At 39.2% G+C, this 25,333-nt stretch overlaps 1 protein-coding gene across 2 annotated transcripts in view; it reads right to left on the bottom strand.

The window, feature by feature from the left end:
• SNX9 (sorting nexin 9) overlaps positions 1-25,131 on the bottom strand; it is a 60,537-nt gene extending 35,406 nt beyond the window's left edge. For both annotated transcript variants that reach the window (XM_080617075.1, XM_080617076.1), the window contains exons 1-4: positions 24,991-25,131; positions 5,964-6,050; positions 3,516-3,590; positions 2,499-2,621 (exon numbers count right to left, since the gene is read on the bottom strand). In XM_080617075.1, the coding sequence (XP_080473201.1) occupies positions 2,499-2,621; positions 3,516-3,590; positions 5,964-6,050; positions 24,991-25,002 (297 nt within the window). In that variant the 5' untranslated portion in view covers positions 25,003-25,131. The remainder of the gene's footprint in view (positions 1-2,498; positions 2,622-3,515; positions 3,591-5,963; positions 6,051-24,990) is intronic.
• Positions 25,132-25,333: the final 202 nt, after the last annotated feature.

The following is a 25,333-nucleotide window of genomic DNA, read 5'->3' as shown; positions in this document are numbered from 1 at the left end:
AGACTGGGCACAGTCATGTTAAACAATTTAACACACAGGAATACATCTAGGGAAAGGGTCATACCGGTGAAGCAGAACTCTTCTTACTGTACTCTTATAAGCAGTGGCTCTAAAATAGGTGTGCAGGGGATAACAACTCAGTATAACCTTGTGATGCAATATTACAGGAATCAAAGATCTTTCACTGTATCAGGCCTTTCTACACCGTTGTCAACCTGTTTCACATCATCCAATGTACACGTTACAGAAAAGTCGTAAGATCAAAGAGACTGTAGAAGAAAGCTTTCCTTCTGAAGGTAGAAAAAGCGTCTTACACCAGACAGATAGAACAAACAGAGAATTTCTTACTCAAGAGGACAATTAGCCATAAAATTTTGCAAGAACAAAATACCATTCAATAGAGAGTCCTCCGATCTGGGAGAAAGGCCTAACAGCAGAAAGTCAAAGTTAGGCTTCTTGGTATACAAATTAAATTCCCATTAGCAATAAGCCACTGGAAAAAAGTACCAGATCTGTGTCAGAAGCTGAAGAAAGCAGCCTTCAAATCAAGATCTGCAGTTTTTCTAGAAACTATATATAACCAAATGGCAGTTACTGAGCTTTTTTTTTTTTTTTTTTTTTTTTTTTTTACAGAAAAAAACCCCACAACACCAAAGGGAAAACAAAACCAAAACACACACACAAAACCAAAAAAACCTTGAGAAAATAGAAATAATTTATGACATAAAATCCTGACCATGCAACAGGATGGTTCCTGAAACAAAACAAAAAAACAACAAACAGGAAAACAAGAGACCCAGACACACTATCCTGTGGAAATTTTCCCTGCATCTTGCATGGCCTTGGCCACATCCAGGTGCACACTCTCCTCGTCGATCTCTCCTATTAATGTTAGCCATAGAGTTTTACTATAATACACTCTGGTACACTGTTTCTCCCAACTGTCTCACACTTCCCTTCCCCAGGCACAAGTACCTTGTGTTAAGCACAGATCAAGCTCTGATAGATACCTCTACTACCATTCAAAGTATTCTGTTTATTATCTTGGTTTGATCTAGGATGAATTACTTACTAAGTTCTACGATTCTCTTCCTTCAAAAAGATGAATTAGCTACTGCAAATATTTCAAGCTTCTCCAAAATAAAGCTTAGCTAGAAACTCCATAAGAGGCAAAATTGCAGCAAGTGTAACAGAGAAGAATAAATGAGGTTCCCAATCTATCTTCAAGTTACTGCAAGTTTACTGAGGGTAAATGAACCTACAATCAATGCTTTCGCCTCAGTCAGACATGAGAAATTCATGAGGCATTTCAAGAATTCCGTGTTTAGCCTAAATAATAACTGGTCATCAATAAAGAAAAATCAGTTATAAACATTGGGACAGATGCACTGCTGAGGTTTGGAGTTGTCACTATTTGTGTGATCACAAAAATACAATCCTGGCATTGTCTGCCTGAATACAAGAAACCAAAAATCAAACACTACATAGTCGATGAACCATTATAATCACTGCCATACAAAAATGCCCCATGTAGAGTTTTCAAGAGATCTCACTTCATGTCAAAGTCCTCTGGTGCAAGTTACAATTAATAAAACTAGTAACTGATATTTAACTGACCCACAAACAAGGTGCATGTCCCCAGCTGCTACAGTAAGTAAAGCATTTACTTTCTAAAACAAAAAGCCTTCACATGCTGCTGTTGGAAAAAGCAGATTTTGTACTTCTGTTGATCTGTGGACTTTGACACATTTAACTGTTCCTACATGTGGGACATGCAGCAGTATGTAGATCATAATAAACAGCTGATGTTTAAGATAATGCTTGTTCTCAGCTATCTAATCCAAAACTAAGTATTTGCTGCTTAATGAACTGACACACCAGATAAAAAGCTAGGAATAGCGGGTGAGGGTGGTGTGAGCGAATAGGTGAAGAAAAGCATTCTTCCAGCAAAACTGAAGTCAACCTCTTCTTCTCTAAGGACAACGCATGAACTTGCTTCACCTTTTTCAATCAAAGAAAGAACTCTCACTCAAATTCTGGAAAATATACATATCCATTCACTCTGGCTGATGATGCACAGTCCACTCAATTGTAGTAGACATTTAAAACAAACAAAAAAACCAAAAAAAAGCCCCTTAAGCTTTGATTTCTTTAAAAAGTTGGCATACTAACACAACTATCTTGAAAATAAAGTAATTTGCTAGTGCACTTACTGATATACAAAGATTGAGGTAGTCACAGATTTAGATAACTGCAGACTGGAAAGAATAAAACTGCTCTGTTTCTGATAGTGTTAAGAGTACTAAATTTTCTCACAGTGACGGTGTCTGAACAGTCACACATCAGGAATATTCAACAAAAGTGTGCCCTAATGAAAGCATAATTATTTTAATTAGTACTTTCATGAGGGTTCACAAATACAGTACAGCACAACCAAAGAATGCAAACACCTAAGTGAACAAAACTTGCTATGCCCACTGAAAAACTACGAGACATACCTGATTACTGCTTTTTGCAGCAGAGTTGGTCTGAGCTGTATTTGAAGAAAGGGAATCAAAAAAGGCTTGGTCAGCTAATGAGTTACCACAGGTAATTCCATCTTTTGCACCTTCGGTTATAATCTGAAAAAGTAGCAAAATATTTTTCCATTAATCAAATGATGCAAATGATGATTTGGGACAGTAAGTTTGGAGAACCAAAAGCTAGCAAACCATAAGCTAGCAAACTAAAGACAAATATGGTCATGTGAGCCAGCATCATCTCATCCTGTCCCTTCACACACACACACTTTTTCAATAAACACAGCATTGGTGAAGAAACGGAGGGACGTGCCTTAAGAGGAGGCTGCAGGAATTACAGCCAGAGTCTTCACCCCACTGGCAACCTGCAGACATACAGACACTGGGCTCTCCAAGAGTGAAATGGATTCCAGTCTTTGCATTGAGACCCCCATTACATTCCCACCCCCATATCACTTATCTTTAAAACAAAGAGCAGATCAACACACACCAAAGAGAAAGCAAAGGGCCTCAGACAGAATATAAACACAGTAATCTCTGGTTTTAGAATACTATATCCTGACCCCCAGAAACGGAATTCCATTCCAGAGATTTATAAGCATGCGGCAAATCAGCCACAGCAACACCAATGTAAACATGGATTACTCATTTCATCGCCGTATCTGTATCTTCAGACATGAAAACAAAATAATTACTGGATCACAAGGCCTCCAAACCCAGAAGCAGACTAAAATAGCTCATGTTCTGCAGGTCATCAGTATTTGCTACAGATAACCTCCTGTTGCATTTCCTGGGAGATGATTAAGAAGCACAGTAGCTTGGATGGCATGTTTGCACTGGTCTCCAAAGCCAGCTATAGCTGCTCAATAAGATTATATGTTCTAAGCCTTAACATTGGAACTTTTATGTTTGAGCAGTACAGTCTGACCAGCAAACCAGAGGATAGTTTTTTTCAGTAGTTCTACTTTCTTAGTGCAGAGCAGTGTAGTCACTTACCTCAACATAATCTGTTGGAACAAGTCCTCTCTCACCTTGGCTGTTTTTTCCTTCTAACCAGCCTCCACCAACATCCTAGAAGAAGTAATAATATAGAAATAGTTTTGCTAGACAGATCCGACAGCATGCTTTAAACAGCTCAGGAGGAAGCACCGTCTTGCTGTCAAATGCAATGTTCAAAATCCAGTTACAACTGCATGACCACAAACAAATTCACTTAAATCTGCTGAAGCAGCATATTTATTTATTTATTATTATTTTTTAAGATAATATTTAAGATAATATTTAAGATCATATTTAAGATACTTATTTATATAGAACACAGAGAGTTCTTGTTTCACACAGCTACTGTTGACTTTAGACTTAACAAATGTAAGGGTGGAAAAAGGTTGATTTTCAGCACTTTATGAAACCAGTCAATTATCTGAACACAGACCGCATCAAAACACAGCTATTAGAATGCCAATTCCAAAGCATCACTTTTAATCAACAGATTATAAGGAAACAAGACCCAAGGAATTAAGCTGTTGCTAATATCTGTAAAATCTCTGCTTCACTTATTGAAGATGCAGAGGTGTGTTGTGAGTGGGAGCTATAACCCACAAAAATAGTAAGGAGAATCTCAAGATTAAGAGAGGCACATGCCATGCAAGATCTGGAGACACTCTAGTTTACAGTGAATTTCAGAGGCAGATCTCATGCTATTAGTTAGGACAGAACCAAGATAGTTCACCTCTGATCTCTGTGGGATATCCTGTTATTTGGTTGTGGGGTGGTTTTTTTTTTAAACAAATATCCTACATACACTAAGCAGTTCAGCAAAGTCAATTCCAGGACAACTTTATTAGGAATAAACTAGTTCTGTTTTAAATCAAGCTGTTCCTTAAACACATTGTTATGGGCCAAGCTAACTCACAGCTGAAAACTGGAACGACGTATGCTAGACTGCAATTATTGAATTTCAGGTTTTCTTAATTTGTCTTTTAACAGATGTATTTGTTTATTCATTATTTTGTTCTTTAACTTGGAAATTTTATGTAATCCTGCACATAGTAAGAAGTCTTCTTATGTATTCAAGATTTTAAACAGTAAAGATCAATCAGTTATTAAAATAACAAATTCATTTCCTTTTCCTTATGTACCTGAAAGCTTACATGCAAGAACACAAACAATGCGACACCTCAGATTATATATTCAACTAGCCTGATTAACTGCAAGAGCAATCTTGAGCCAGAAGTGGTATCTGCAATGCTACACTTCAGAGTGATCATCAGTGGACTTTCATGACTTACACTATTGCCATCTAAACTTATCATATCAAAAAAGATCAAGAGCTTTTGTGGCAGCCCATGTGACAGTTCAACCATGGACAGCAAAAACTAAAAAGTTTTACTTGCTTTAAAGTAACCTTAATGCAGAGATGTCTTGTTCAGCAGGAACTACCTTAAAAGTGGTAAACTATCTCTTTAGTCCTGCTTTTGTGAAACAGCATTAAGCTCCTGAAGCAACTTCAAATGTTACCTCTGCCACAGTATAGCATACTATATAAGAAAGTGCTGGTTCTACTAAATACCTGCTTCAAATATTTAAGGTCAGTGGAACTAAAAATTATGAGGAATGTACATGACTAGGCTCTTCAAAGAATTAGTTTATTCTGCATAACCCATGCTTTCTATACAACCAGATAAATAAAACCTAGCATCAAGATCAGGTGGGTTTTGTCTGTATGTGTTTTAAAAGGACAGTCTACTCATTGAGCCATATCACTATGCAAAAATCAAAACCAGAATCAACTAACATGTATAATTCTTACCCTTGGTAACAAGAAGACTATAAAACTGAGCTCAAATTCAAACTCTACACAAATCAAATGTCAGTGTTCAAAAGTACTATTTATTTATGAAATCCCCAGTAGTATTTTCACCAGTTCTTCCCTGTACCTTGTCCATATTGCTTTAATAATGAAAGTACACACAAATTCAGTAACAAATTTTTTTTACGGAATGCTGAAGTTGTTGATTAGGAAACTCAAAACCAAGAAGGGAACTGGCATGTCAGATTTAAATGCAAGTGGCAAGCACCTGGAAGACCATATAGACACAAAATGTGGAACATTAGGCATATAAAAAAAGACAACACATTCAGCTGTAAAGGCTACCACCATCATTAGCTCCTTTCCCGGCCTTGTCACTCAGCTCTGTTTAGAGGGACAAAGCTGAATAAATTCCTAAGTGCGAAGGCACAATCCAAGAAGGCCCCTGTCCTTCAAAACTGCCTATATCATTTGTTTCCATAAAACTATTTGAAAATTCTATTTAGTTTATTCACTGATTCTTCAGGAGGATAGGCAAGGCTTTCATCAGATGTCACCTAGAAGTCGTTTTCTTTCACCTACTAGAATTGGGTTGAGAAAGTGCTCTGAAGTCTTGATTCCATCTCAGGTCTTACCGGGTTGGTAATTACGATGATCTCTCCTTCACTGACTGTCAGCTCGTTGTTTCCAGGCTCAGCAGCAAAATCATACATAACACGAGCCTGTATGTGAAAAAGAATATAGCTGTGAGCTTTCTAGCTTCTTTAGAAAAGATTTTATGAAGAAAGTATCAGCACAACTTATTCTTAAGTAGCAGAAATAGTAAGTGGAGTAAGGCTAGATGTACAAAGAGCAACTCAGCATGCAGGAAACAAACATATCCTAAATTTAAACTCCAAAGTGAACACTAACAAACTTTTTAAAGATGAAAATCTCCTGTGGAGCTTGTTGGAGATGATCATTATCACTCAAAGTGAAGTGCAAGGTCCTACATCTGGGTCGGGACAATCCCAGGCACAGCTACAGGTTGGGCGGAGGAGAGATTCAGAGCAGCCCTGCGGAGAAGGACTTGGGGGTGTTGATCAACAAGAAACTAAACATTAGCCAGCTTCAGCACGCGCTCATAGCCCAGAAAGCCAACTGTATCCTGAACTGCATCAGAAGCAGTGGAGGTGATCCTACCCCTCTACTCTGCTCTTGTGAGACCCCACTTGGAGTACTGTGTGCAGTTCTGGTGTTCTCAACACAAGGACGACATGGAGCTGTTGGAGCAAGTCCAAAGGAGGCCACGAGGATGATCAGGGGACTGGAGCACCTCCCGTATGAAGACAGGCTGAGAAAGTTGGGGCTGTTCAGCCTGGAGAAGAGAAGGCTGCGTGGAGACCTCATAGCAGCCTTCCAGTACCTGAAGGGAGGCTACAGGGATGCCAGGGGAGGAACTCTTCATTGGGGGCTATATCAACAGAACAAGGGGCAAAGGGTTTAAACTTGAACAGGGAAGTTCAGGTTGGATATAAGGAAGAAGTTCTTTACTGTGAGGATGGTTCCAGGCACTGGAACAGGTTGCCCAAAGAAGTTGTGAATGCTCCATCCCTGGCAGTGTTCAAGTAAAGGCTGAATGGAGCCTTCAGCAACAGGGTGCAGCGTGAGGCATCCCTGCCCATGGCAGGGGGGTTGGAACTAGATGATCTTAAGGTCCCTTCCAACCCAAACCATTCTACAATTCTGTAATTATTTTCCAGGAAGATTCACAGTTTAAAACTGGCTGTTCTCTGCCATGTCCAGAACTATCTGTACAACCTTTTCCAGGAAAAGGGAAAGGCTTCTAACTTCCAATTAGAAAGAAAACAATCCAATTTATCCCCCCTCCCCATTCCAACTCCAATTTGGGTAAAGGGAACTGTTTCAGAGAGCAAGCAATTCATAAAAACAAGTGACTGCAGACGGAAGTAACCACTGCTGTACATAAAAAATTGTATGTAAATTGTTTTGAAATTCTCTGTACACAGGAGGAATTATGCAAATGCACAAACAGTGAGAGCAGGCCTGTTACATATTAGCTTGAGGGGGAGAAGGAAAAACAAAACCTCATGGAAGTGCTTAGACATACAAGAGCTTTGCTATGTACTAACTACTACACTGCATAAAGAAATGTAGTGCTTGAAACACTGACAAAGTTGTCTAACATTTAAAGAATGGTTCTACTTTATACAAAGAATTATGACATGACCTAAAATTAAACCATCTTGTAATTGTCTGCTATTAAATTCCTTTCCAATCTAAAAGTAGAGAAAGCTCTCAGGAATTAGAGTGACTGTATTTATTTTCTCATAAACTGTTTAAATGGGTTCAGAGAGCATCCACATGTGTTTTCCCCTTGACTCTTACAGGAGGATCTTGAATTAAAGTTTCAGCTTTTCATTTAAACAGTATATAAGATAAACTTTAAACCTGACCACAATAAACCCTCTATCTAAGCTTCTCTTCCCTGAAAGCTCACACTAGTAGAACTTATAAATTTAACACCTCAAACCTTTATGTGCCCCAGAAGTAAGGAATACATTATTTTATCTGATTGATGACAATGCTGAAGTATCAAAGAACAGCAAAAAGAAAAGCTAGACTACAGGTCAGAAAAGGAAAACAGACAATACTGACAGCTATAACAAAAACATCAATACTCAATGTAGACTACATCACAGCCCTTATTTCTCCAGCTCATATAGAATTACAATCATCAGAAAATTTACTTCAGAAAACACACCAATTTCCCTAACACATCTTGAAAAAGGCAAGGCTATGGTCTCCTCTTCACCAGGAAGACATACACTTTAGTTACCTCAACTCACATGTAAAAAAAACCCGAAAACCAAACAAAACAAACTAAATCCAAGAAAAACAATTTTACATTGGCATCACTAACAACATCAGACACTGTGTACAGCAATGAGGTCCTTCTTGTCAGGTCAGAGGGAAGGAAAAAAACAAACCTAAAGCCTAATTGTTTCTGCCATGGAGATGACAGCAAAATCATGAGTTCTGTTAAAAGCAAGCTATGTGATAGGAAAAAAGTAAGTCCCAGAAGCCAGGCATTCACCATCAAACCCTGCTTGCCCAAAACTGCAGGGTCTTATGATTCCCATCTAGACATCCTTTCTTCTGACATAAAACCAAAAAAAGCATAACTTCCATCCCACTAGCTCACCATAGTATGAAGTTCTTGCTTTTATCCATGAGAATGATGTGTATTCACCAGGACACAGGCAGAATTTACCAGCCTTCAGGAAAACTGGCAAAACATCCCACAATAATGACCAAACTGGAAAGGTAAAATATATTTACATGTAATAGGAGAACAGATACAAATACTAGGTTCTCCAGATGCAGTAGGGAAATAAAGTTACTCAAAAATCTGGAAGCATTCAGATTGTAGGGAAAGAAAACCAAGACAGACACACAGAATTTAATAAAGTCATTGTGCCAAAGTCTATCTATTCACCTGCTCCAGATGCCTGTTTCACATGTTGCTAAAAAAACAAACAAACAAACAAATCAATCTAGAAAAGGGGAGAAAGGTTATAAACAAAGTTTTTTTTGCCTTAATGCAGTTTAAGAAACTGATAATATATAAAAAGATTCACGATACTGCAGAAATAAACTATTACAGAACATTAAGCATTTGAGTACATCTGTACCTTGATCCATATATTGATGTCTCAGATACATTCCTCAAATTTCTTTGCTGGTACTCTCTGTATCACTTGCATTTTTGGGCTCATGTGCCTAGTTTGGGAATTAAGTGTCTAAGAACTCATGACAAATAAGTTTTGATGCTACTCTCCTATTGTTCAGATTTAATGGGAAAGTAGCATAAACTCCACAAATTCCAAAGTAAGTGAAACTAAGTCCCTAGTTGTTTTCCCCAAATTTAATAAGTGTATTGTTAAAATGCAAAACCCTTTAGCCCTTCCTTGGGCAGAGGCATCAGCTCCAGCCCTATTTAAATTCTTGACATTCAGTTACAAACTACTATAAAAAGGAAAAAGGTTTGGTTTTTCAATGAATTTTTTCCTACTTACTAGCCACAAATATTACATCCAAGTAGCAGATCTGGCTTAGAGTTAGATTTTTACCACTTACACAAAATAGCATTCAGGCACAGAAAGAAGAAAGCAAGAAAAGGATTTCAGCTCCCAGGCACTGCAATTCACGCATCAAATGTTAGGTCTAAGCTTAAGAACATTATGAATATTTATAAAAATGGGAATCTCTGACAAATTCCAAAGATCACAGAATGAAGACCAAAGACAGCTTCTTCAAAACACCGGTTAAAACAGAAAAAATGCCGCCACCACCACCACCACCACAAAAACCAAAAAAACCCCAAGACTTGTTACAATAACCGTTGTGCTTCCTATTCACTTCTGGTCATATGTAAGAGGATCAAATAATTCAAGAACTAGAGGACCTGCAGAGATTCAAACATTGTGTTAGCATAATAAAAGCCATTGCTTCATTTGAAGGCTATTGCAAATATTCAATACGTATAAGAATTATTAATCTATTAGCTATAAGAAAATTAGTTTCTTTTACTGGCTGTATGTATTTCTTCTTTCTCATCCCCCCAAAGATATAACTGGCTCTGGATTTTAAAATTGTTTTGTCAGACCCTTTGAGAAAAAGGCCTGCTAACCCAAAAAGTTTAAACACCTTTCACTGACCAGAAAGCAGATCTAGTCATTGTACTGTACACCTCCTACCTCCCTTTTGCTCAGGTGGTAGCAGAGCTTCTCGCAAATCCACTGGGAGTTTGTAACACATACAGACACTCATTTTGTGCACCCTTGTGTGAGAAAAGGCCACCATGAATTAAGCAGAACCCCACACAACACATGCCAAGGAGGAATGGGCTCTCTGAGCCCCAGCATCTCTGCAGCTCTAGCATATATTACAGTTTCTCTGCAATAAGAGGAAATCGGCAGTTCTCTACAAGCTGAGAAATGGGGGGAACCAGTAAGAATTCCTCAATATTAAAGGAAAATGAGCTTTTCAGCAGTATGTATGGGTATAGGTGTTTAGATTGTAATAAGCAGAAGAAAATAGAAAGGAAAGCAGTAATTCTCAGTGTTACATTGGCATTCTTCGGAGCCAGTTCTACTTGCCATAGTTACACATCAGGACTGCAATTTCCAAATTTACAAATTTACTGACTTATTAGTATGAAACCTCTAAACTTCTAGAAATTCTAAGAATTGCAATCAGTCACTATTACTCCCTCAGAATGATAATAGTAATCGTGCCTAAGCATATTAAAACACCAAAGATTCTTCACATTGAAAAGCAATACATATATTAGCAAAAGTATTATTTCTTGGCAGACCCAGAACAGACCTAGCTTTTCTGCATCATTTACTTTTGTCTGAGTTGAGTACCTCTCCACTCTGCCCAAAATATATAAAAAAAAAAAAAAAAAAAAGAAAAAAATTAACCAAGAGATTTGCCAACTTACTTCTGCAAGCAGGCAAGGACTATGCAACCATACCTGTCAGTGTGTCAAGACTCTTAGCAAAAATTAAGTCAAAAGGAAGTTGGCAAGCAAAAGTCATGAAAATAAAATTCCAGTGAAGGATTACATTATCACTACACTAAGTCACTAGGAGAGTATCCAAGATCTCTGTAGACATCCTGATGGACTGACTTTTCCGTATTTCCCCCAGAATCTTGGAAGAGGTGATAAAGCAACAGAAGCACCTATTTCTCTTAAGACTGTCTTTTCTAAGATGTTTCACTTGAAAGATGCTAGGCTTAGATGGAAAAGCAACTTACTGCCAAGTCTGACAACCCTGCTGTGCACAGGCACACACTTGCCTGCATTACAACTCACCTGCAGCAGACTAGCTCTTTCATGGAGAAGTAGGACAATGAAAACTACTGTGCATCCCTCACTAGCCCTAAGCATACAGACTGACAGCTAAGGCACATCAGTTGTGCTCAGAGCAGCTTTTATAATAGCTTCTCTGTCTAAACCTCTGTTGATAAGAATTATTAATGACCCACATAGAACAATTACTAGTTTTTGCTGACTCTTTTGAAGCAAAATGTTTTTGTAATGCTGGACTTCCTGATGCAGAACTGCTGCATTATAATAAAGGTATGCTTCAGAGCCCTTAAAATGAAGAAACCACTTAAAAATTGGACACACTTTGAAAACACTTTCCCTACAGATAGGATTTTGTTGTATTAGAAAGAGCTCTTGTACTATGCCATAGATTCATCTGTTTCAGCCATGCGTTAATATTTAGGAAACTCGTACCACAATGGCTTCTCTTCAACAGCTGGCAGCGGCAGACAGTATAAAGGAAATACCCATAAAAGGTTTATAGCATGAAATTCCCATAATAAATGCATGCCTTCCTTTTAGTAGTTAGCAATTCAGTGCATCAGCCATCCAGCACTGAACACGGACTCACAGGTTTCATTTGCCTGATGTCACCGTCTCAGAAATACATCTGCTGTGTCACAGCAGCAAGGAGGGTGGCACCTTCCAGGTTCATGCCTCACCTCCAGTTTCCAGTCCTACTGTTAGGGTGGCAGCAGTTCCTAGATTCACAGGAGGAGATTAAAAAGAGGAACAAATTCCATTTTGCTTTTGAAAGTAAATGGGGCAGATAAATCTTTCCAGAGAAACCTGCATCCCACTAGAGAAGCAGAAACATCATTTGGGAAGCCTTGTAAAACATTTTTATAGAAAAGTTAATCATTAGCTAGGACTCCTCTTCAGAACCTAAGTCCTCAAATTTTAAACAGGCTTGGCAGTAAGCAGACCTGAACTGTTCTTCTAGGACAGCAGCTTAAGCTTTTAGCTGGAATGAAGAACAAAGGGCTTTTGGTCAAATAATTCCAGTAACATTTCCATTATGAATAAACTTCAGAGAGGTTTGCTACAAAAACTGTATTAGGTAGCACAAATATTCTTCAGTAGGTCTTATAAACGTAAGCCTTTGAAACCAGCTTCTTGAGAAACACTGATAAGCAGTAAGTTGACTATACCTGGAAACACAGAATAGTAAAACGCATTTTCTGTCTTTGTAGACATTTTATTCATTTTCTACCACAAGGTTTTTGGATGTCTGTTTTTTGGGGGAGGGGTTGTTACATTTTTGGGGGAGGGTTTTTTTTATTTTGGGTTTGGTTGGTTGATTGGATTTTGGTTTGGGAAGGGGGGGTGTCGCTTGTCTATTTGTTTTGTTTGGTTTTGTGCTTTTTTTCTCTCTCAGACTTGTTTTTCTCACCAATATTGTTTTTAAAAATAAATATGTCTTTTAAACGGCAGTTCTAAGAGAACAAAACAGAAACAGCAGGTTAGGATCCCAGGATTAGAGAAACTGAGGAAGCAGAAATAAAAGAATAAAGACAAAACACTAGCTGCAGATCAGTAAGTTCAGAAATTGGCTGTATCTTTTGATGATATCCAAAAGAACAGTTCAAAATGAAGCATTTAATCTAAAAAGTGGCAATACTTTGCAAGCAAAAGGGAATTGAGATTATTTTTGTATATTCGGCTCTGTACCGTTTGATCTTTTACAGCAATTTGCCCTGTGATTACTGTCTAATATTGGTTTTGAGGTGGTTTAGAACAACTGCAAGACATCTGACTTGTTATCAGCTTTGAAGCCCTCGCTGTCTTTATTACCTTAGCAAAGCTACAGAAATGATGTAGGCAGCATAGGCAAGGCTCCAAGTGACAGTTTAAACATTGTTTCATTTCACCATTCACAGATTACCTTAAATCACCCATTTTAATCAATGAATCTTAAAAAAAAAAAAACCAACCCAACTCTCAGCAAATCAAAACACATGCCAAGTTCCACTGTGGATATTACTAAGGGTACTGTGAGAAGTTTAAAACAACTGATGTTCAAAGAGCTCAGAAAAACACCAAGTGCTTCAGAAACACAGGCAGGAGTCCCATTGCTTCTTTCCCATCTCAGAGCACTGAGGACACTACCTTTCTTTCAACGTGGAGATTGTTTAGACAGACTTAACCTTTCCCCAAGCCTTTACCCTGAAAGCCAAACTCATCCAAAAGCCCGTAAATACTCCAAGACTGAAGAGATTTTCACTGCAGCTGCTGCAACATCTGCAGCTATGATTTGATGAAAAATAATTACTCTTCATTTTAGCTTCTCCATGACAACTGCATCAGACTGATAGACAAAGTGTACATTTGCATAGCCTATGCAGAAATATCAAGTGTCTCTTCAAGTCCTTATGCCTCTCAGCCTGATGAAGCAGCTACCTCCCGTCCTGCCTACTGTAAAGAAATCTCTACACATGTTCCTCTCACAGGTATTCCTATGAGACAGGAAGCATACTAGCCTGAAGAAACCAAACCATGCCTTCAAACTGTTTTTTATATTGTGATTTTATTAATCAATAGGTAAAAATTAAAATTCACTTGTCTAAAAAAAAAAAAATCTCCCTTTAGTATTACACTTTTTTTATAACACAGTTTTCTTGTTGCTTTCAGCAACATCAGAATTAAAACAAACTCATCCAAAAAATGAAACCAAGTTCGGTCTAGAACACCGCTTTGGGACTAAGAGAGGTCAAAATACTCAGGTATCATTACTCCAAGTCCCTCATCAGCTGTAACTGTTAGATCCTCACATTACTCTACAATTTCATAATAAGCATTGTGTCTCCTGACCTTCTTGCTCACTTTCTTAGCAGTTTTTCAACCCTAAAATACTTTCAATAGCCTGCAGCTAGTCATTTGAAGTCAACACCACTAACCATAAGAACATTAGAAGCAAATTAAATACAAATAAAAAGCTAAGAAACAGACTTGCATCATTTCTTCCAGCTAATAAAACATGCTCGCTGACAGAGGAGAAGTGGAAAGGGAGCTCCTTTTCAGCCTCAGAAGCTGCACGTGTTTACAATATTCAGGCAGGTATTTAATTAAGTATTCACTATCTCATATTGCAAGAAAATGTTTAACAATGCATGAGGAGTTTCCGAAAAGCACAAAATAGTTTGAAGTGTTCATAGGGTAAGGGACAGCAATGAAATATCTGATTACCAAAAACATGCATGCGACACGCACTGGCACTTCTAGAATTAAAGGTGCAATAAGCTTACCTTGAAATCATTTTTGTATGATTTTATGTAATAAAGAAGAGATTAGGCAAGTTTTCAGGTGTTAAAGAGAGTTGGAAATGTTTTCTCTAGTAATAAAGACAATGACTTACTAGCCTCTTCACAGCAACTCGGGCTTTCCTCAGTGAGGACAGATTAGTGCTTCCACTCTACGACACAGGACTTCATTGTCTTGCTGAAAATCAGTTTTTGGTCAGGAAAGAAGACCTGACCTCTATTCAGGCTGGTCCAGCTCATTTTTGGTTGTGCATCTTATTTTTGTTTTAAAGAACTTGCGCTTCTTTATAGCTGTCTACCTGTAAGCAAACGTTAGCACACACCAAAGCTCACTGAAACACACTCCTGGCCAGCATTACAGGCAGCATGCACACTAAGAACTTGCATTCGAGTTAATTTCTACACATCAGGAGGCCCCTGTTCAGCTCAAGCATCTAGGACTAAAAGTTACTGATGCAGTATGAGGATTAAAATGGTTAAAATATTAAGATCTCTCAGAAGTGCTAAATATAACAGATGTTAAAATTTTTAGATACTAAAGCAAATTATAGCTTCTTTCCATACAGTTACAAGTCAGGTGGGTAGATAACCACTGCCACAGAGCATGGAAAAAGCAAAGAGAAACTGATATTTTCCATGTTTACAACACTGCTTAAGAATTTTGAAGTCTGTGGATTATCTATAAGCAGCTCAGTAGTTTTAAAAAGCAGCATTCAAATTCTCATACTTTCAAAAGAACCATCATGCACTAAATTGTGGTGTTGATACAGACTTATTTACAGGGCACTGTCAAACCAAGTAACAGAAGCAATACAGAAGCAAGGGAAATTCTGTTGCAAACATACATGCAACGCACCCTTAGAGATGTTTCCAAATACTGACTCAGGTACTCCTGTGATTCAGATCTGAGCTTCCAGTTGGGTTAAGCACCTAAGTTTTTCTTGTTTAAAATGTTACTTATAAACCAGTTATAAGTTATTATCAATGTACTGCAAAACCTTTAAACGTGAGTGAAGAGCTCCAATGATACCAGAAGATCTTTTTCAGAATCAATTTACTGCACTGCTCCAAGTGCCCAGAGTTGCCCATTTTTTTCTTTCTTAATACCAACTTATTCCAGGTCCCCAAATAGGCTAGGGACAAAATTATTTCAAATTCTAGAGGGTTAATTCCAGGTACACCAGGACATACAACAACAAGTACAACATGGTTTGATGTTTACGGATGTTAGGCAGGATGCATTTATCTCAATCATGATTAAAATCTCTGCCTAGGTTAGTCATTACAGTCTCTCTGAAATCAAACTGCAACACTTGAAGCAGTTTGCTGAACCAATATTTAAGTGTGCGTTTCAGAAGTCTGATGTGCCGAGTCCCCTGATGTTTTTGCCTCAAACTTCAGGGTGATCAGTATTGTACCCACGCAGTCCTGTCCCCAAAGAACAAAGCCAGGAAGTGGCGAAGGTTTCAGAAAAAGCCTAGAGCCTTTTCGAGAAAAATTGCCACATTGTGACCTACTCATTAAGACAGCTTGTAGTCACACAACAGCGCACCCTCAACAGGAGCGGAGATCAGGAAAAACAGTAATTATCCCAGTAATTGGAGAGGCACAAAGCTTCACTGAAGTTATCTAATGAATTTCAAGTCTTTTCAGACTCGCCATACTATTACAGGTCGTGCGTTTCAATGTACCAACACAGGCCAGTCTAAAGCAAGCGAAAAACCAGCAAAGCAAACTACTTGTATGTTAAAATGATGCTACTTCAAAGAAAGCTTGACCTGGTAAAATACAGAATGGAACAGTTGTACTACTTTGAAGTCCCAAACACTGGTAACAACTCAATGGCAAGCTAACTGAAGACATCTAGGAAAGAATCTAAAAAAATCAGCAGAACACATCCTCAATGTGTATTTCTGTTAAATTCTCTGTTACTTGAGTAACCAACATTAATCAATATACAAATGTCTTGGGATCTCTTAGCCCTTTTTAGAAACACTACTTTATGAAAGCCCAATGACTGAATCATTTCTATGTCTACTTTATTTTACGAAGACAAGTGAGGAAACTATTATACCAACATAAATGTTGGCATATCATTTTACCATTTTATCAGATGAAGATTTTTGACTCTAGCAATGGACAAAGTTCAGGTTTTCAGGGTTCTAACGTATCCAAGCCTACAGCTATTTTATTCTTTTCTGCAGCTCAAATATGCAAAGCCCCGTCATTAGACCTGGCCAAAGAACACCCAGCACTTGAGCTGGACATTGGTCACCTGCAATTTAATGCAGTAATTTAATGCAACGTGAACACTGGCAGTATTTCTCTATCCCACTTCAAATAAAAAAAAAACCCACCAAAACACTACCGCTACCACCCCGCCCCAGTCGTCCCCCCCCCCAAATAAATAGAACTAATGAATACCAGAACTGGATGAAGTCATACAACATTTCAAGTTTCTCCTTTACATACCTCCATTTTTCATTGATTTCAATTGAACACAAACTCTTCTCCCAGAAACCTTTACAGTGACAGAAAGTATCAAAGAAGTCAGAAAAAAAAAGTCTGAACTTCTGCTTCTTTACAAATTACTAGAAAAATTGGCAGCTTGACAAAACGCAACAGAGCTGTTGATATAAAAATTACAATTCAACCACCATATACAAGCTTCCAAGAATATGGTGGAGTTATTTGCATCAAGGAAGATGCTTAATTTTGTATTCCATAAGCAACCATTTTCAGAAGACAAATAGAGGGCTATTAAGGGAGGAAATTACAGTACTGCTGACAGAACTGTGCTGTAACTAGGTAAGCACTAATTACATTCTATTATCATATGTTATTGCAATATTTGATTAGTGAATGAAATCTTAGCCTTCCCCTTCCCCCCCCCCCCCCCAATTAATGTAGTGAAGAAAATAGAACATTTAACCTTAATTACGAAGACTTTGTAGGACAAAATTATGTGTCTCATCAGCCATGGCCTTATGGCTACAGACAGATGAGTTGTATAGGCTGTCCAGGGAATCCTAGGATTTAAGTCAGAACTAACAGGAAAAATAAATGCAATAGTCTTATATCAATCAGCTTTCTTCTGGAAATCACACATATAATCATAACCAATTAAAAAAATCCTCATACAGAAGAGAACCATTTTAAAGCTATGCTAAGAGGATTTTTATAGTTCTTCAAAATTAGCCATTTTCTTGTATTAGCCAGGAAAACAAACACTTTTCTTGAATTCAACTAGAATTGAGAGGACAACTTATTTTTGCTCTGAACATTGAGAGCTGGAGTCTCAGAAGGCTGGGAAAAGCAAAGCAAGTCCAAAACCTACTGTGTATAAACAGAGATACCATATGAATGCACCAAATAAAGGCATAACAGTTTTCTTGCCAAGGAGCAGCAGATGGCAACTTAGAGCAGAAGTCAGCAACACAACAGTAAGTCATGAGAAAATGCCCATCAACCAGTTGTACACCAGTCCCACTTTTTACAAGGGTGAGACTGAATGATTTCACCTGGGTAAGTCCCACTTGCAGAAACCCCAGGTCAGGCATGGTTGCCCATCCCCAAAAGCAGCTGTGTTGCTTGGACTCCCAGAGGACCTCCCTCAAGCTGCACTGCCAATTTTCCTACCACCTCCTCCTCCCTCCAGCCACCTATTTTGCACACTGGAAACCCCTCCTATACGGTGGCTTCCTTTAAAGGGCAGGGCCTGGGGAAAGAGCTGTTCTAAAATACAGGAGAAAATTAGACTTTTTACTAACACCACCAAAATTGTTCACATGCACGAAGTCACTGGTTTGACTCTACTCACAGCACACTTACTAGCAGCGCCCAGGATGGCTCACATGCCCTTCATACCATGCCATATCCTGAATGTCCCCTCACAAGTACAGAACAGCTGGATCAGCCTGTGTAAAGCCAGCTCCCTACAAGAAGAGTTGTCTCTCATGTCCTTCTCTTTCTGTGGTTCTTACAGATGACTATCTGTCAAATTTCAATGATTCCAGCCTTAACTGCCTCTCCCTCATACCCCCCACCTCACAGATATTTCTTACTAATACTCAAAGAGGAAAAAAGTCCTTTGGAAAAAAACCCAACAAACTGATAAGGCTCAGAGCTTAAATTAAATATCTCAGTAAGCAATATGCATCTACTTTTTTCCTCCTCAGTAACACATCATACTTACGGGACTACTACAAGACTGCTTGGTTTTTTGAACTTTGTGTTACTTGGAAAACTCCCTTCCAGTCATATATCACTGAGAAAGCAGGAGTACAACTAAAGAAAGTAAAAGCACAACCTCTGGCTCTCAGAGAAGCCTAAAGTGAATGTGAATGACCTTGTAATTGTAAAACATGCTTTAAAACAGATTAGCTATTAGTTAGCTCTAAATGCTGAACACTAATAGTTGTTTACTTTAAGTAATTTCAGATAGCTAAATGCTGATCTCTCCTGCTGCAGTGTTGGCAGAAACAAATCACTCCCAGTATTTTACAGTCTCCATTACCTGCTTTTGTAATGTTTTGCAAGACTGCTTCTAACATCAGAATTACTAGTAAATCTAATACAGCAGGGAACCCATATATTTAAAACTGAAAAGTTTTCCTATCATTTTTCCCTTTGTAATATCTGTAAACTCTGAAATTTGGCAGATGGCCAAATCAAATAAGGAGGTTTTTATAAACACAAGAATGTGTGGATATTCCATGCTTCAGGGGCTTTTTCAAGACCTGAAAAATCAGAGGTTCTAAATGAGGAATACAATTGACAGAGAAAAACCTTGAGAGAACGGAGTAAAATAAATGTTTTTGTAAAAAGCCACAGTTCACTGTAAAGACTCTTTGCTGAAACACTATTGATATATGGAGAAATGCTATCAGAGCAAAAATCTGAACTGACGAATCTATAAACCATACAAAGCTTATTACGTCATCTGATACCAGACTTCCTTCTCTTTAGCTACTGTAATCATGTTTTTAAATAACAACCCCTGGTTATGAGTCTCTGATGACTCAATGACTAGGTGCTTGAAATAACTTTGAAAAACTGAGTCAGAGGAATCATTACACAGGCATAGCATCATATGGGCTCCCACCAGTTTACCAGCACAGACATGAGAAACCTTGCACTAGTAATGCTGCAATGCAACATAACCTGCTTTATCACAAAACTTTAGAAAATTGATACTGTCAGGGAGAAAAATAAAAGAACAGAAAAACCTGTATCTTAATAAAATAAGATTCTATCAGCTCTTGTGCTCATCCTAACATCTCACACCAGGTCAGGAACCTCCAGTAAATCTGCATTACCTAACATTTTCACCTTCTCTAGCCATCTTGCTGCCTCTTAAAAAAAAAAAACAACCACCAAACAAACAAAAAAACCAAACAAAAACCACACACAAAAAATCCCAAACCAACCACCACACCAAAATAGTCCAAAAAGTCCAAATTTTCACATTTACTTAATTACAGTTAAAAAAAAAAAAAAAAAAAAAATCCAACTTTTCATATAATTGAGACCATGAAAATCAAAATTCTTACTTCACTTTTAGTTTTATTCCATTACATCCTATATATATAAAACAACAGTAAGCTCATTCTTTTTATTACATCTTGCTTTCCTGAACTTAAATAGTGGATCATGCTGAATGGATTATGAAATAATCTGCACAGAAGTTTATTTCAACTCACAGATGTATTAAGATTTATTAAGTGAATATTCTCTTAAGATGCAGTTTCCTAGAAAAGCCTACTTTCAAAGTTAGGACAATACAGAAGGCAGACTTTCAGAACACAAAGTTTGTGTATTTTGGAGGGTTTATCACAGAGGGAGCCTCGTTTCCCAGCTGCAAACAGAACAAAGAATTGTTTCTGCCTGATTCATAATGCAAACATACAAACAACTTAATCATGGCACAAAGGAAAATTTGAGGCTTCTTTACACTAGTAAGAGCAATAGAGAAACAAAAAGAAAGCTGAAAGGAAGGATAAACACTTAAGCAAAATAATCTTTATTTGAAGTCTAACGTTTCATTCTTTCCTACCTGAAATTTTAATATATAAATAATTATTTCCCTAACTGCAACTACTAGAACCACACGAAATTCAACTATACCTGGCTAGTGACATTCACAAGACATAATGCAACGTGATTAGATGGAAAAACAAAGCCTTCAACAACATCTCCATGTTTTAGAAATATTGCTAAGTTATACCTTCCTTTAAAACCAGCATATTCAGTCTAAGCTTTCACCTCAAGGGGCTTTTTCCCCCACAAAAAAGGGGCCAGTCCTGCAAACAGAACCAGACACCTGGGGTCTTAAAGTAAACAAAACATTGAACAATTAAGAATATAACAGTGGGATACAGGTGCCACTGAAGTTACAAAGAAAAATTTGTTGCTATTGACACTAAGACGGGCCCAACCTTACAAAGATTATCAATACCTGCCTTGTTAGATACCTAGCTTGCAAAAGTAACGTCACCAACTTCAGTATTACTCCTATAAATCAGAGTTTTTTGGCTCCTAGCTCCAACTTCAACTGTTAAACTAAAGCCCTCACCGCACATTAGCGGCACAGGTTCCAAAAGAATTGTCTTGACTACCAGTGTGCACATAACCTATCAACTTCTTTTAATGTCATCACCTCCTTCTGAAATTAGGACTCCACAAATGGAAAAACTTCAGTCTTTTCAATAAAACAGCTTGCCTGCATTTAAAACAATAAATAACCCCAAAAATAGACTGAGGTAGGGAGCACATTATTTAAAAGCCAGCATATCACTTCCTGACATTTCCAGCTCTCCCTATTCAGTGAAACTCAAAAAACAAAAGAAAGGGCAAGGATAAAGCTGGGACTTTGCAAACTCTAGTGGGAAAAGAAGAGGAAAGGCCAGAGAAGCCAAGGAGGTACAAACAAAAGAATGAGAATCTCATCTGTGCCTTTTGCAAGCAACTATCACAAACACATTTACAACATTGCATTTTCTTTGTGAATGAGTTTTGAATATTATTTTTAAGCTTTATTCTTTTAGGTTCAGATCCTTTTTGCCTCCTTTCGTAATACAGAGTTGAAAATAAGGAATTAGTAAGCTCAAATCTACTTCTGAAGGAAGCATTCAAAATAAGGTATCTAGCTTAATGCATCAGTTCTTAAATGTGGATATGAAACTGCCTACCTCTGAAGTAAGGTTCACTTAAATTACGGTAAAAGTTTGAAGTTAGCATCTCTTCAACAATCCTTTTGGGTTGGGTCTGGTTTTTTTTTTTGGTTGGTTTTTTTTTTTTGGTTTGTTTTGGTTTGGTTTTTTTTTACTTGCTTCAATTTTTAGGGCATATGACCTTGAGCAAGAGTTTAGGGAATCACAAAATCCGCTACCAAAATACAGTAATGATCTGGCCGAAGAACTACCACCAGAAGTCTCATATCCTCCATTTCCCATTTATATCTTCAACCTTTACCGTGAAAGTCTCCTACTCTCAATTTTACCATCCCATCCAACCTTTCACATCAGCTCCTGTACCTTCCTAGAACTGAAGAAAATGGCCCCACTGTTCCCGTTCAGTTAATTTTGCTACTTCAGCAACTTACAGTAGCTCACAGACTGGCCTGGCAAGTGTTAGAGTCAACTCCTGGATGTAAAGACAGCACAGGATAAGTAGCAAGGAAGAAAGAGCAACGCTTACTACTAAATCAGCTCACAGCATCAGACATAGCCTCCAAAGCCTCCAGAGTACTTAGGGCCTACTGACAAATTTCAACAAAAGACTCGCTATCGAGCTACAAGTTATAAATATGTTAGCAAAGCATGAGTGAAGGCCTTTTTGTATCAAAATAGTTCTTTCCCCTAAAAGCTTTTATTTTTTACTTCAGTAAGAAATTCAGTGAGTTTGAACTGTACAGGGAAGATCCAAGCAGATTAAACACAAGAGACAGCAAGTTACACAACTGTAGACCACGTCTTCATACTGGAAAACTCTAGGAACATAATGGCTGTACTTTATCAAAGTGGGAGGCAAGAAGACTGACCAGGGTTCACAAGCTAACTATGGAAGTACTCCATATTTCCTCTCCAACCCAGGAAACCTCACACTTTGATAGAAGCATTTTTAAGTCCTGTAGACAAAAAGATAAAACTGGAAACAGAAGCTGGGCAAAAATTTAGATCCAGAATAAAGAAGTGCCAACAGCAAGAGTAGATGGTTAAAAAAAACCCCAACAAACACACAAAAAAGACAGACAGGATTTTCCATCAAATGAAGACTGAATTTTCCCCAGCCCTTCTTGGAAAGTATATTCTAGTTTAAACAGGAATTAATTCAGGAAGCGCTAATAGCCTGTGCAGTGCAGGCAGGTCTGTCAGTCGCCCCTACCAGCTATATGGGATTTGACACCATTAAAGTTTGAGAAATTCACACTCACACATTAGATAACTAATTATAGTTTTGTTAACCAATTATAGTTTTGTTAACTTTTTCATATACAATATAAATGCACTTTGCATATTTCTTTTCAAAATAAGCTATTTTGGAAGGAGACAAGTAATTTATCTGCTATTTAAAAAAAAAATTACTTCCCAATTGAAATGGTGACTGGTTAGTTGGCCAAACTTCTAGAAAGTGTTTCTTGAGTCAGTTACTCCCTTACACTTGAAGAAGTGTATCTTTCACTATAGCTGACATTTGCACAAGTTTAACAAGTTAAAATCCCAAGCAAGACAATTCACAAAGAGGCACCTGTCTCCTGGGTGAAGCTCAGAAAATAAAGCAAGCTTCTCTTCACTACTGCTCTCAGTTACCAGCATAGTAAAATAACAATAAAATAACAGTTCTTTACTATCACTTCCCAATTTTAACCTTCAAGTTAATTACTCAAACTTTCAATGTGCAGAAAAAAAATCTTTCCCGCAAGAAAAATCCTGCACCACCTTATTTAAAGCTGGTCCTGGTTATGAAGTTAGAGATTTTATACCCTTCAGTCTGAGTCTATAACAACTTGAAAAAATTAATTAAAGAAAAGCAAAATAAAAGTTTCCAAATGTGTGAATAAAACACCTTCATGTGTCTGGCACAGAACACAGGATCACATGAACATAATGCACCTCAAAGTGAGGAGAGAAACATTAACCCACTTTCCTACAGCATGAGGACTGAGGACTTCTTATACTGTAGATTATGTAGTATATGCACACAGAAGTAATTTTCTTGCTACCTACAATAATTAGGATGATCCCCGTTATTCATACACATATTCCACAAATCAGTGGAAACCACCAATATTAAAACTGACCGCATCAACAATATTCTAAAACCTCAACAGGGCATAAAGTTCACTACATTAATACTTGTTAAACTGCCTAAGTGATTTTGAAGCCTAAAACCAACTTCTCTGTGCTTCTGGAAAAGTTTACCAAAACATGAGTAAGCATCAACTGAAATGGCTAGAGAGGCAGCTACTTATCCATTAAATTCGACACGTTCAAGATGCAGAATTTCTCCAGTACTGGTAAGTGCAACACAAACAGTGTACAATATGAGAACTGCCTCAATAAAAGGAAGTTTCTTAACTGCTGGCCAAGTTTATGGAATCAGATGACTCAAAGCATTACTTCAAATACCAAAAAAGCTTTCTGAGATATTTAGACAACTTACTGTTGACATTTACTAGTGGATGTTAACTCACACCTACACAAACAGAGACGCTTTCAACAACCAATATAGTAAATAAATATTATTAATTTAGAAAGAGACCAGTTTCAGGCAGGATGAGCTAATTTCGACTGTCGTATTAATAACAGATACTGTTGAAGAACTCAACAAAATAATTTCACTTCCTGCTTTTCTTTCTAATTGTAAGATCAGATATTCCTACTAAGAGGTCGCACCCTTCAGCCTCTGGGCTCCCACAAGAGACACAACACACACACCGCCCAGATGCCACTCGAGGGGGGCTGCATGAGTCTCCCTTACGCGACTGGGCAGCCGGAGGCGGAGGCCGCCAGGACGCCCCGTCCCCAGCCTCGCGGCGGAGCCCGCCAGCGGCCGAGGCCTCTCCCGCCACCGCCGCGGTCCGTCCGCCAGCACCGACTCACAGGGCACTGTGGAACCGGAACAGCAGCCCTCGGCCTCCGGGGGCTTTTCGACCCTGCAGTCGCTCCGGGCGAGCCGGGGAGCGGCGGGGCAGGAACAGCAGAAAACAACTTTCCCCTGCCCCAGACTGACGCTACCCCACCGAGCCCTCCACACCGCTCAGAGCGGCCGGGCAGCGGCGGCGAGGCCCGAGCGCAGCGCGGCAGGAGCAGCCGGCCCACCTCTTCCTTCCCGCGGCCGGCGGCGAGGGGCAGGCCCCAGGGAGGGGACTGGCTCCCTCGACCCGCAGCGCGTCCAGCCCGCCGAGCCCCTCCACCGGGCCTGCAAGACGCCCGGGGTCTCGGCGCAGGGGGCGCCCCGGAGCCGCCTCACGACCCCCGGGCCGCGCCGGAGGCTGCTCACCTTGGTGGCCATGGCGCTGCTGGTGCGGGCTGGGCTCCCGGTCTCCCCTCCCCGCCGCGGGCCGCGGCTGCTCGGTCGGTGTGTCCGGCCCGCCCGCCGCCGCTGGGCCGCGCAGGCGGCTCTTCCTCAGCGTCCCCCGGTCGCTACCGCCTGAGGGCCGTTGGGCGGCTCAGCAGCAACCCCAGCTCCGGGCAGGCGGGGGCTGATGCAGCCGCAGGGCGCTGCCCCCTCCACACCCCCCTGCACGCCTCCGCCCCGGCCGCCCCTTCCCTCGGCACAGCTCGGCTCGGCACTGAACGGCATCCGTGGGGGTGGCGGGGCTGTTTGTCCTGGGCGCCCCGTC

This window comes from Psittacula echo (assembly GCF_963264785.1).
Source record: "Psittacula echo genome assembly, chromosome: 4".
Lineage (NCBI taxonomy): Eukaryota > Metazoa > Chordata > Aves > Psittaciformes > Psittacidae > Psittacula > Psittacula echo.
The sequence above is the reverse complement of the archived record's forward strand: the minus strand, read 5'-3'. Positions and strand labels throughout refer to the sequence as shown.